The sequence below is a fragment of the Poecilia reticulata genome, linkage group LG1, assembly GCF_000633615.1.
Source record: "Poecilia reticulata strain Guanapo linkage group LG1, Guppy_female_1.0+MT, whole genome shotgun sequence".
Classification (NCBI taxonomy): Eukaryota; Metazoa; Chordata; class Actinopteri; order Cyprinodontiformes; family Poeciliidae; genus Poecilia; species Poecilia reticulata.
This window is the reverse complement of record NC_024331.1, coordinates 18,258,887-18,273,228: the sequence shown is the minus strand read 5'-3', so window position 1 is coordinate 18,273,228 and position 14,342 is coordinate 18,258,887. Positions and strand designations below refer to the sequence as shown.

Sequence of the window (14,342 nt, the reverse complement as noted above, 5' to 3'; positions counted from 1 at the left end):
GTTAATATCGCCCACAAGAGAAAATGACAAGATATCTCTGGGGAAATTCACTATTCAGTGAGAGTCAGTTGGTGAAAATGTTGTGCAAATAATTCAGATTACATTTAGGCACACATTATTAACTGGCATTAATAATGCGGACATTATAATGCTGCTCTGGAGGATACTTTCCAGCTTTTATTGGATCAGGTTTATTGTAAGAACATAGATAAGATAACAGTTCTTGTATCATCTCGACCAATTGTTTTATTTACTTGAAATCAACTAGAAAAATAAATCATTGGGCTGTGAAAGGGATTCATTTCGAAACTGGAGATGCCAGGTGAGAAAATGGCTCAATTTGTGGGACGATGGTCGTGTCACACCTCTCATGAACGCCCGCCACCTCCGGTGTTGCACTGCAACGTGCCAGTTGAGAGCTGCAGCATGTCTGGGTGAAGGCCTGGCATGCTAGCTGTGATGCACCTTGAGTCACTCTCCTTCTCACACCCCCAAACAAAAAAAATCTGTGTCAGAGACCGCTGGCTCGCAGAAATAAATCTTAACCGGACTGCATGATGGAGCTACAGAGAGAGATAGAGAGAGAGAGAGAATACTGAGCAGAGGCTGTGTGAAACAGAGAGGCATAGTTTTCTTTTACCAGTTTATTAGAAGCCAAAGCTTTAGGCCTTCAGCAAAAAGGGAGGTGGAGGGAGATGAATAGTATGGGCTTCACAATGCAGATAATTATCAAGAATAAAGAACCTGCAGTGTTTCTTTATCACTCAGACAATAAAGAAACAGTGCAAATGTACTGGACACAGACGAGACGTATGAAAGCATTGTAGGGACAAATCAATGACAGCAACAACATGTAGCACTAACAAGCGATTTGGAATCTTCTGGATGTTTTCTCTCTCCTTCGTTTTATGATTTTTGCATTAACCTGTACCACTTGAGAACGAGGAAAAAAGGCCCTGTAAGACATGGCGATTTTTCAGCTGCTCAATGTTTGAATATGAAAATTTCTGCTTAGTTTTTTAGTGAAAAGCAAATGCAGTAAGGTTTGTTCACGGTGACAGTTTTTGTTCTTTAGAAAGGTCTAGAATTCGGGAGAATTAATTTGCTAGCCATGAAATTTACATTTGGTCCAAGTTAATTTGGATTATGGGTACATCTCTTATGTAAATACATTCTACTGCTCCAGACTTATTGTTAAAAATAACTTTACATTCCGTGCTGAGAAAAAAAAAAAAAAATCTTAGTGTTATGCTGGTGTAGATTCTAAGTCAAAAACGAGGTCTTTAGGATTAGAGGCAAGATTTCTTTACAAAACAAGAGAATCCATTTGTAACGAACAACCAAAAACTACATCAGCAAGAATACCTACTCTCATCTGTCAAGTATGGTGGGGGAGGTGTAATAATTTGGGACTCTTTCACAATCATGGGACTTGAGAACCATGCAGCCATTGATTTGACCCCAAACACATTGTCTGCTGAAGCTTGGCCTGAATTGGGTTACCAACAGAACAACGGTCTCAAGTTCAACACCAAATCTCTGACAGCAAGGCTGAAGAAAAAAATAAGAAGAAAAATAAATAAATAAATAATCAAGACACTGCCATAAACTCCCTTCCCTTTGGTAGGATTCATTGAAATGAAGTGAGGCAATGCTTTAACAGCATTGAGAAAACAGGAACTTCATGTTCTTCCTTTAGAAGGTGTTTAGAAGTTATATCATGAGAGTAATTTGTTCTATACAGCTCTAGCCATTTTAGATTGATCTTTCTTTAACAATAAGAACACAGTGGAATACTCAGTGATTCTTTTGACCTGGTAAAAACAAGAACCTTGCTGGATGATGGGGGAGTTGGTGGCCATCTCTCGTGTCTGTCTGAAGCGGTCATGAGCCATCAAGAACATTTGGAACAAACCTTGGTCAGGATGAGATCCCTGAAAGGGAACAATGTGACCAACTCCACTACCATGCAGCCCTTTTTTTATTTATCATGGCCTGATGTACAATCCTAAAATTGACAAAGGTTTACTTTCTTTTTATCAAAGCTGCGGTTTTCTTCATCTGTTTGTGCTACCCAGCTTTGATCCCTTCTTTTATGTTCAGAAACCTTTCCTGGGTGTGATAAATGGATTGGGAGTCGACAGTTTTCCAGGTCACAGCCCTCATGTACGCAGTTGCTGATAAAGAGACATTTACTGAACCTTTAATATTATCTGTGTCACTTGTGACCTTGCTGCAGGGAACAGGCTACCCCTGCAAGTCTCTCTACATATTGCTACATTTCATTGCTCGGTTTGACCATTAGACAGTTTGCAAATGTGGAGATACGACAGAGGAAGAAGAGATTACATCTCTGCAGGGAGCTTCGAACAATAGCTTTTCAATAAATATTGACAGAAGAGACCCCCCAAAAGGAAAATAGTTTATGGACATTTCTAATGGGGAGTCTTATAAGTTGGGAATATTGATGTTTATCCAAATATTAGACAAAACATAACTGAACAAAATACACATGGTGCACTTCCTAATGCTGCACACTGTGGCACACAGAGGGGAGTCTTGCCTCACCACCAGGTGGCTGCTTTGTGGAGATTGTTTGTTTCACTTAGCGCTTGTTTGCATCTCAGATTAGTGCTGCAGTACAACTTCCACTTTAATGTAGCTGCAAATCGGCCTGTGATCAGTGCAGAAATGAGCATGGATCGGTTTTATTCCCTTCACTTTAGTTAAAGGAAAGAAAAGATTTCAACTTGTTTCAAAGCCAGAATACGACTATTTGGTTCCAATCGAGTTAAACATTCCCTACTTTTACGTCAGTTCTACGATAGTGAATGCAACTTCGATGTCTGTTTCATGTATCTGTGCAAGAATAATTGGAACAGTGAGGGGAAATGCAAAAGCTTCTTCCGCATCATTTGTCATAACAGAAAGGAATACGGTGAACAATCCAACTCTGTAATGGCTTTGCCTGCTGACTTGAGTTTGGTGAATAGGTCTGTGACATTCTGCCTGCTTAATAAGTGGGCACAGCTTGCCAGTTCTCTCCCCGATTCAGCCTCACCAGACGTCTAATAGCAGTCTCTGTGATTTCAGGGGATTTCCAGCCTATGAATGGTCTGCGTCTGTGACTTGTCATTAAATGTCTAATGGTGGCTGTTTTCCTCATTCACAGCTGCTGTAGGATGTAGAAGAGTTCAGACAAATCTCCACTGCTTCAGGCTTCAGTCTTAGATTGTAATTTCTACCCAGATGTAAAGTAGCCAATCTTAAAATAAAAACAGTGCATGCTGCACTATTTGGTTGCACTACTATCACACTACCTCGACCAAAAGCTGTTTGGCAAAGAGGATTTTTTTTTTCATGGGCGTAACCCCAAACCTCAGCTCTACTGCTTGACCCACAGATGCATTTTCCTGGCAAATGCGGCGCCATATACAGGAAAATAAATCCAATATTTAGTGTCAAGAGACATTGTTACAACAAAAGAAAAACAAGCGTTACCAGACAGACCAGAAATGTAATGTTCTGGCAGGTCTTCAAATAATCCTAATTTAAAGTAGCATATATGAGAAGGAGGAACAGAATGTTAAGTAATTTTCATCCACTGAAATTTTGTGAATGAAGAAGTGTGTGTTATTTGAGAAAAAGACAGTATTTATACTTCAGAGAGTTGGTCAGGTTATTTGTGTCCGTTTTCATTTTTCAATATGGGAATTTAAACAGGGTGTAGAATTTCGCGACTCACGGAGAAGAGCAGATGGTTGCAAGTCAGATAATTTACACATTTAGGTTTTTGGTCTTAATATTATCTTGTTTGACCTCAGAGACGCAACCCAGAAAAAATATGTTGGCACCAGTGAGCACTCTCCTTAATGGATCCATTTTCATTTCCTGGATCTCTTAAGAGTTTTCCCTCTACATAGGAGGACAAAGTTCAGGAGTGTGATGTTAAACTCGAACTAAACCTCTTATGTTTCTGCTCTATTAAATGTGTGGACCTTTACCAACAATGATGACATGAAATGATATAAACAGTGACTAAATGACCTCTGGATGTTGCAGTTTCATCCAGAGGACTGTTAAGGACTGTTATTTATTTTCTCTTTTGTTTGCAAGCATATTTCTTGAGTTTGTGTTGTGAATAATAGCATTCAAATTGCTAAAACTGAGTTTAAACACTGAAACAGTAACAGTATAAGGGACATAAAACTATTTGTTTATTTATAAAAACAGAAATTATGTTTTTTTAAACAATAATAACATAATCTTAAGTGACAAGACAGCAACACCAATCAAAGGATATTAGTTGCAAGATAGTATTTTTTTATTTATTTAAAATGCACCACAGAATATATTTTATAAGATTAAGACTAAAGCACAGAGAAATTGACAATTTCACATTTGACTTGTTGGTTGGAAACTCAAAAATCCCAATCTTTATCAGTCAGTGAATGCCTCATACCGGAATCCTACCTGAGGCATTTACTCTTTGGTGTGGAAGTTTGGGGAAGGCCTTAACACCAACTTTTGTGAGGACCATTGAGGTGTTGAGTGTGTGACAGATCTGAAACAATTAGGAGTCGCAGAAAAGCAAACAAAAAAAAGAGTACTTTTTAAAAGTTCTTTATTAAAATTAGTCACATTCAAAACCCTCTAGTCTTCCTACAGTTAGAGGTCATTTACTATATCAGGAGCAGAAGATGTCCCACCATACGTGAGAGGTTTAGATAAAAATGAAATGATTTGGAATTGACATTTTAAACGGTCTTTAGCATTTTATTTTAGTAGAGTGTGATTTGTCCAAGTCAGCTTTAAACATCAAGTGATTATTCCCTACAGAATACAGACCCTTACCTTAACTCTCACATTTGTAAAAAAATAAATAAATAAATAAAATACCAACAATTACAAAACCAAAAGACTTCATGACAGACAGAAGTTGAAAACCTAAAAGACAAAAATTGCAACTTTGCTGTAAACATAAAGTTTACCTGATAGCTACTGAAGTCAACCTTTCAGCTTTTTTCAGCAGACAAAAAGTCTTTCCAAGTCGGTGTTTCAGTTTGTGCAGTTTATGGTCAATGGTGAACATCTACCGATTAGGAAAAAATTTGAATACCAAGGTTCTGACCAGTCCAGTCATCTGGACATCTCTAGCTGAACATTTTCAGATTGTGCCTAACGGTATGAATGTGACTTGATGAAACTCAAACTGTGACTTGTGTTCTTTTGGGGTTTTTTTGCCTCCATTCAGGTACTCAGGACCTCTAAAGTGCAGAGACTGAATGTTCCCTCCCTGCGCAGTCATGTGACTGACCTGGCTCTTCCATTTTACGGTGGGATCTTTTCCTCCTCATGCTGACTAACCCAGTCTGCCCCGTTCTCACCATGAGAGGTCTGACCTCCGTGCCCTCATACTGGCGCTGCCATCGTGCCGCATGAGCGCCTCCCTCCCCTCCGGCAGTTACTGCACGGAATGGCCTCTCTGGACCTGCCATACCGCTGTCCTCGCTGCGGGGAGCACAAGCGCTTCCGAAGCCTTTCGTCCCTACGAGCCCACCTGGAGTACAACCACACGTACGAGACCCTTTATGTCCTCTCCAAGTCCAACAGTGTATGTGACGCCGCCGCTCTGCTGCCCCTAGTGGCCGAGGGAGCTCTCCTCACGCCCGCCAACAACAACGACCCCTTCGAAGCGCTCCGGCCTTCGGCTCTGAAGGAGCGCCACTTTCCCTGCCGGGAGCTTCCCTGTGCCGACGACCTCAGCTTGACCCCAGCTAACTCCAACTCTGCGGCCAGGTACATTCCTAATGTGGAGTTCCCCCTGGGGGAGATCTTCATGAAGAAAGCGATGACATCCACGGATCCAGGCAGCCATGGAAACCCCAGCACTGCTGTGGCTGTGGCTGCAAATGTGGCTGCCAGTGCTGTAGAGGCGGCTTACGAGGAGGGCCTGGCGAGGCTGAAGGCGCGGGCGTTCGAGCGGCTGGAGCTGGACGAGAGGCTGGAGAAGTTGTCGGAGGAGGTAAGTGGGATTGCCGCTGTTATCAGAATAAACTTTATCAGCAGGAGGTGTATTAACAGGCTGACTCTGGTGGCCATGTACTTGCTCAAAGTGCAAGCCTGATTTCTGGAGGGGGTAATTGCAAAGTGCAGAAGCAATCAAGGGAAATACTTATACCCCTCCCTCCTTAGGCTGGACATTAAACCGTCAACAACACTTCTCCTGACACTCTTCTGCTTTTAAAGAACCTTGAGCTCAGCAGCAGACAGGAAACTAAGGAGCTCATTAGAGCCACAATCTGAATGTGATCCAGTCCTTCTAAAGGTAACAATCTTGGAACATGTACAAATATGTTGCATGTTAGAGGCATAGCGTCTCTACATCTTTAATCAGAAACTCTCATAAACAAAGTGAATATGCAGGAAATTTGAGGAGGTTACCCAACCACCAGAAATGCATATTTCTTAGCCTGTGGGAAAGTAGATTTTCGATGTGAGCATACTAATACTCCTATTTATTTATTATTTATGTGTTTTTTTTTACTTTTGACTGTGTTGGGGGGGGGTTGCATAAGAAAGAAGCCTTCAGCTTCAATATTTCCATAATTTGTCATACAACCAAAAAGTAACTTTTTCTTTAATAGACCTACATACAGAATTGTAAGATGAAAAGAAAATTGGGTTTTAAAATACTTTACAAATGGAAATCTGAAAAGTGTGGTGTATATTTCACATCCCTATTTTGCAGAACATTCTCTGTGACTATAGCTGCTCTTTTACTGTTTACTTTTTCACCTTTGCAGATCTAGAAATTGAAATCTTTGCCCATTCTTTCCAAAATATTTCAACCTCTGTCAGTCGTGATGGAGAATCCTGCGAACGACAGTTTCCAAGTGTTGCCACAGATTCTTATTTGGTTTTACATCTGGAGTGTGATGGGGGCCATTCTAACGCATGAATGTACTTTGATCTAAAAAAAAAAATTGCCACTCTTGTTCTGCCCCAGTCTCATGTGTTTTGCAGCCACTAGAAAGTTTTCTCTCGTGATTGTCCTCTGTTAAACTCTGTCCATTTTTAAAAAAATCAACTCCAACCAGCATTTCTTTCTTTGCAGAATGAAAACATCCCCAAAGCATGATACAGCCACCACCATGTCTGAAACATGCATGTAGTTCAATACAGTTAAGGTTGGATCTCATCAGATCAGGACACAATCTTCCACATAATTGCTTGAGGAAATAAAACTATTTATGGTTTTCTTTCAACAACAAATTGCATGACTACATTAAATTGATTACACCGTAAAACTGTAAATCAATTCCATATTTGTGAGATGCTTACTAGCAGAAGCCCTTAATTTTTGATGTGGTAGTTACTTTGCGTTAAGTTTGTTTGCATATCATGCCGAGTTTTTTTCTCTCTCCAGTATGTAAATTTCAAAAGGACATGAAGCAGCTGAAACTGTTGGCCTTCTTGTTCTGTAGGTGGAGCAGAAAATAGCGGCCCGTGTAGGCCGTCTCCAGGCGGAGCTGGAGAGGAAGAGCTCCGAGCTGGAGAGGGCCAAGCAGGAGAGCGAGCGGCTGAGCCAGGAGAAACAGGACCTGGAGGACAAGGCCTCTGAGCTCTCTCGGCAGGTGGACGTCTCCGTGGAAATGCTGGCCAACCTCAAGCAGGATCTGGTGAACAAGGAGGCGGAGCTAAACCACAAACAGCAGTGAGAGGGTTTTCAGTTTTCAAAGATTTCATTTGCAACAAAGTTAGTTTGTCTTATTTTGTACAGGAGTATTTTTTTTTCTAAATTTTACATGGATTGCACTAAATAGGCTGCGTCAGACTGGCGACCTGTCCAGGGTGACCCTGCCTCTCGCCCGAAATGTTCGCTGGAGTTAGGCACCAGCAACCCTCCTTACCCCACTAGGGACAAGGGTGTACAGAGGATGGATGGATGGATGGATGGATGGATGGATGGATGGATGGATGGATGGATGGATGGATGGATGGATGGATGGATGGATGGAGTAAATAGGAACATTTTTAAGAATTGTTGGATAAAATGGCACCTTATTTTTCAAATGATTGCTAATACTAATGGGAGTTACCCGTTGTGTGGGCGAGCTCCTGATTTACAGCCACAGCTGCTACCTGCTCATTTCAAATGAAGACCAAAGCAAACTGCTGCTTTACAAATTAGTGCACAAGCAAGTGGAGTTGTTAATAACCAGGAGCTTGTAATTTACCAACAACACTATAAAAGCTTTTCCTCTTTGTACAAAACAGGCCATATTAGCACGAAATGGCACAATTATTGTGGGGAAAGCTCTTATTAAAGCAGAACGTTAATCAGGACAAATCTGATTTCAAAAAAGGCCAATCAGGCTTTTCTCTGTCAGTACATTAATTTTGAATAATAATACAGTTATGTTCTTGTTTTTTTCATGGTTAATGGGAGACAAACGAGACAGATAACATTATGAAAATCTATAAAATAATAATAAAATATGTAATACGTTTTAACTTTTTAAGTACAATCAGAGACTTGGACAACACCTAACTGAACAAATCAGAAGTTTATTAAATGCCAAACAAAAAATGAACAAACAGAAAGATGATACGGTATGAGCCTGCATGTGCACAAGCAGGCTTTAGTTTCCTTAGTTTCCAGTGATCTCAGGAGCAGCCATTTAACCACATCTTGGTAGAGAAAGTCCTCACCGCAGGCTGCTTTTTTTAGGCTTAAAATAAACACGGCACATGTGACCAAGAGCAGATGAAGTTGGAGACAGCCTAAAAGACAGCAGGCAGAGATCAGAGTCAAAGTCATTACACAAAGAGCTGCATTATGTATCCATTTTCAACCAAAACGTTTGTCAATTTCTTTGCATGCCACACAGCGATCTCATATCATGGTGCCTTGACAACTCCATGAGTCCATCTGTTGCACAGCAGCCTGCAACCTCCTAAGTTTTTCAGGTTTTTTTTCTTCCTCCTTCTGCAAGATTATAGGCCAAACAGTAGTTTTCACAAAACCCAAGCAAAGCCCGATTCAAACCTTTTTCCTTCAGAAATAAGTAGACATAATATATCTGACTCTTAAAACTCAGTAACTTTTGCTGGGCTGTTTCACTTGTCACAGGTGAGTGAGTGATGTGCTTAAGAGTGTTAGTGGAGACCAGGTTCCCAGTGGATTTAATTAAGATGGAATTAAACAAAACTTGATAGAAACTGCAAAAAGAAATGAACTGTCAGCCTGACGATGATCCTGATCATACAGCTGATATTTCAATGCAGTGGTTCAGATTGAGACATAGTGGTGTGTTAAAATGGCCTGGTCAAATGTCCAGATCCAAAAGGAATTAAAAATATGTGGCAAGACTTGTACATTGATGTCCACAGATGCTCAACTTTCAGTCTGGCTTTTTTTTTTTAATTGAAGAACCCTGCAAAACATTCAGACACATATCCCAAAACACTTACAGCTTCTGTAAGGTGTAAAGTGTTGGCTCAAATTAAGCTTTGTGTTGCACAATTAGCCGAACAATAATGGTACAATGTGCTGCACCTTTATTGGCACCCTGTTTAAAGAAAGGGTAAAAATAAACAAATCAGTTCACTAATACAACTTTAACATGCTGTCTTTTTTTTTTTTCTGTTTTACCATAATGCCTTGGTTCAGGCAATATTATCCTCAAAAGAAAGACCCGTTACCCTTGTTTCTCTCACCTCACCCTTGTTGATGTTTTGATTCAGCAGATGAGTGTTGCATCTGTCCTCTTCCTCTTGTACACCGCTGCCCTTCAGGACCGATCAGGTGCTGATTGGATGGTTGGAAAGAAGCAGCTGGGCAGGTAGCAGCAAACTCGTCTCGTTGCATCCTGCCAGTCTCTCCATAAAGCTGCCAAGCTCCTTCATGAACTAGTGCCACTTCTGCTCTGTAAATGGACTTGGACGTAAATCATGGCATTATGAAGCAAGTTGAACGTGATTTGGAGCCGTCTGGCAGTCTGGCACTGAAAGTGAGAGCTGCAACGCTTTCAGAGCTTTTATTGAAATTAGTCCCAGACTGATTTATTGTTTGTTTCCAGACCCTGATGTTATTTTTAGTTGCAACCTGTAAGCTGTGCAAAAAAAAATGTTTTTACCGGAGAGTAAGTCTTGTAACCTTCTCCGTCCGATCCATTACATTTGTTAAGAAACAAGCGAAATTAAATTTATGTCTCATTTAGACTAATTGATCAGAGATGTCGTGACTGAGGTCCAAACACTGATCTTAGTAAAGCTCTCACCTTTGTTTGCTGATTGTTGGCCTTAAATGCAGACAAAAAATTGGAGTGTTCATGGGTTACGTACAGGTCTGGCATGGAGAGAACAGGTCAATTAGAAGAGACAGAGGAAAGTAAGGAACCAATGAAGAACAATGAAAACCGATGAGTTTATATACAGAAGGAAAGAGCAGAGATTGACATTGAAAGCAGGCGAATTAATCGAGATGTATGTGAAGCAGCTGTGGTAGAATGACACCAGGAAACTTGAAGGAAAAAAAGACTAAGACTCAACAAGAGCCACAAACCTAGGAAAAAAACAACACTAACCTCAGAGAAATAAATCCAAATGATCAGAAGAATAAACCAAGAAACCAAACACAAAGGAAGGAACTGATGTGGCAACACCTAATGCATAATGAACACAGAGAAAGGAACCGAGGATGGCAAGACCTGCAGAATGTAGTAAACCAGAACTTTACATATAGTGAATAAAAAAACTTTTTTTTTTCATTGTATAAAGTTAAATTAGACCAAAATTATTTGTATGTTCTAAATGACACCATAATGAGAAATAATGTGTTAGAGATTTATTTATTAGTGGCTTCCACCTTGCTGAGTGGTCTTTTAGCTCTGGTAAGTACCAGACACATTTTACAGTGGATAACGGTGCCTTGTCTCCAGCTTCAACAGGAGACAAGTCAATTTAAACATTTCTGACCAAAACATTTTCATCTCTGGGTCACAGAACCAGACTTCACTCTTGCTCACAATTTGCCTGATTTCTTTTGACTTTCTCATTGAACATGGCCAATGTATTTGAATGCCACTTTCATGTAGTCCAGAGAACTGAACTCTAAAGTACTGCACACTGTATTAAGTCATTCACCCAATCACCCAACCATGCACACAATATGATAAGGTACTGTATTATAGCCACAGCTGCTGCCTTGGGGCTGTCTGACAGAAACCAGCCTGCCATGCACCAGTGCCACCGGCTGTGTGAAGTGTCTTACCCAAGAACGCAACAAGACAAACAGATTTGTTTGTTTCTTGTGTCAAACAAGAAAGCACGTGTTTCCTTAAAATACATCCACAGCTGTGCGTCCAATCAGCTCACATACCAGTTAGTCTATTAGAAGTTTCCAAAAGCATACTTTCATAATAGTAATAATAAAATATTGTTTTCTATTTTATTGATAAATTAAGGGAGATCCTGCATGTTGTGAAACAGAGACATTTAAAAACAAAACCTAAGTGAAAAAGAAATGTCTTACTTTTCTAAAAGCCTTAAGTCTAAAAAGACGTCTTTACACGACAAACTGTGGCTCCTTTCATTTTTTTTTTATCTCTTTCTTGACTCTTCCGCATATTTAAATATAGAAGTGCTTTCTATCATAAAATGCTACATTTTTATTCAAACAGCTGTTTCAAAACTAATGCAAAAAACCCAGTGCAAAAAAAAAAAAGAGGTTAAACTGCTGAAACATTCTGTACAAACACAGCTCCACACATCACTATTCTGTGTGTCTAGAAATAATGCACGGGCTATTTACCAACCCTCACTAATGGCATTGTTAAATACCATGTAGATAACAAACAGACATTCAAATGTACACTAAATGCATTAGTGCCTATTGATGATTAATAGAAGGCTATAATTATCGGTATCAGATAGTGGTGTCATCTGTTGACTGCAAAAAAAATTGTTTGGTTTATAAAATGCCAGCAGTCAAAAATGGCTGTTGCTGTTTGACAGTGTGAAGCATCCAGCCAGCTTGGTTTCTTTAAGAAACAATATTTACATCAACACATTGATCAGCTTGAGCTTTGGGAATTGCTGGGTTATTTGTGAGCATCATAGGCAATTACCTTTTGGTTTGTGGTGACTGTTTAGTTGAGAAGGCTGAAATGGCTCATTACTCTGCCTCTGCTGGGCTAAAAAACATTCCACCATTTCAAAAGAAAAAAATGATGGACAAATATTCAGTTACAATGATGAAAGGAACTTAATGTTTTCAAAATGCACACTTGTGTGGATCCTGTGTGGATTAGAGAAATGTTGCAATAAATCCAAGCTTGTTCACCAAATTTTTGTTTTTAATAATTCTAGAAGTTGTAACTTGTTAAACCATTGCACGCTGAAAAATGACCTGTTGACCTGGCTTTATGCACAGATGAGTGTAAAAAAAAACCCTCCTGCTAACACTTTACCATCAGGATGGTTCCTGTGCAAACTTTAGGTAAGACGTCAATAGGTGACCTAAATAGCGCGTAAGCATTTTTTCATTTCAAAACTAAATGTGAGAAAGAAAATACACAAAGACACCTGCCACTTTAAGGTTACATCTAATTGTAATTTCTAGATACAGGAAACCCAGTGACACTGAAATACATAGACGTTTCTTATGTATTTGAATGAGATCTGCTTTTCTTTTATTTCTCTTATGAAATGAAAAATTGCTGCTCATGTGTTTCCTGGCTGAATGAGAATGAAATTGTGAAACTACTTCCTCAAAAGCCTTTCCTTAAAATCCTATCCAAAGCAACCTCTTCTCCAGCGTGCACACGCACACACACAACACACACACGCACACACGCATGCACACGCATGCGGACACATGCACATATTATGTGTCTGTGTCTCTGAGGAAAAGCTGGCAGTGAAACAGGGAGCTTATTCAGACTCTAAAGTACATCATAGGTCTGAGGTGGAAAAAGGGCATCACAGTAAGAACATTTACTGCCAGCCCAATGACTAGGCAGACTCCAATGAGCTGACTGCCTTTGAATAACACATTGAATAAACATTTTCTTTGACTCATCCCCAAGTTTTTCAAGGTCACAAAGACATCAGCGGCCGCTAAGGCCCTCAGAAACTCCAGACAGGAGTAATGTTTCACATCAGAGGTCTAACTTCTGTGACTTTTACGTTCACAAATAGCTTTCCGGACCTGAATTTTGCCTTCAGCAGCACTGAGAATAAAATGACACCCGTCTGATCATTTGTCCTGAGCTCAAAACCTTTGTAGGTAAGGATGATGAGCAGGCACAATGCCTCACGCACAGTTGCTCATTTATTACTTTGTATGCAGCTGACATTATGGAGAGAATCATTCACAGAACAATTATGCACCACAAACAGCTATTTAAATAGTCACTGTATATACATAATTAAGATAAAACTCCCTGGGATGAAAACAAACAGAAGTTGCTCGGGCGTGGCTGTTAGCTGGCTTAATAGCAGCTGGAAAAATTAAGAACAGCTGGAATCATTAAAAAAAAAAAATCTACGGCTTGCGGACAAATGAAAATGCTGGAACATTTTAATTTCAGCCTTTAAAATTTTCCCTCAGACTTTAGGAAATCAGCTCATTTTATCTGTCTTTGCAATTTGCTGGATGATCAAAATCCGTTCAAGCAAAACCCATCACTGGTCATAATTGGATATAATTAGTTCTACTGCGTTGCTTTGCTATGGAATCAATAAATAAACAACACAATTTTGTGACTATTAAAAAATATCAGCTCCAATCCACAAAGATATAATCCTCTGCCTGACTTAACAGACTCCTTAAGGTGAAGAGTTTTTTCTTCTTCTTCTTCTTCTTATTATTATTATTATTATTATTATTATTATTATTATTAAGAGAAGCAGCCAAGAGGTCTATGGTAACTCCAGACAAGTTTCAGAGATCTCTGCTGGTTGTGAAATCTGACCTTTATGGAAAAGTGGCAAAAAAGAAGCCATTCTTGAAAGAAAATGACTGCTTACAAACAATGCAGGCCGCACAGTAAATGTGTGGAGGAAGGTGCTCGTGTCAGATAAGGACAAATTAACATTTTTGGGTATCTTGTCAAAGGCTATGTGGTGGTGGCAGCACCATAATATGGGGATTTTATTTCTCCCTCAGAAACATGGAACGGATTTGGAGTCGGAAAGATGGATATTGAAAAATTTTAGCTCCAGGGTCATTATTCACTGCAATTCAGTAGTTATCCATAACAAATAACTACTGGATGGCAGTGAATAAAATGCTGCATTTTATCTTTATGGAAAGTATTGCCCAAACCTAGATA

At 39.7% G+C, this 14,342-nt stretch overlaps 1 protein-coding gene across 4 annotated transcripts in view; it reads left to right on the top strand.

The window, feature by feature from the left end:
* The window catches only part of fbxo41 (F-box protein 41), a 37,757-nt gene that overhangs the window by 3,325 nt on the left and 20,090 nt on the right, over positions 1-14,342 (top strand). For all 4 annotated transcript variants that reach the window (XM_017305978.1, XM_008411873.2, XM_008411879.2 and 1 more), the window contains 2 exons: positions 5,255-6,025; positions 7,488-7,717. In XM_017305978.1, the coding sequence (XP_017161467.1) occupies positions 5,477-6,025; positions 7,488-7,717 (779 nt within the window). In that variant the 5' untranslated portion in view covers positions 5,255-5,476. The remainder of the gene's footprint in view (positions 1-5,254; positions 6,026-7,487; positions 7,718-14,342) is intronic.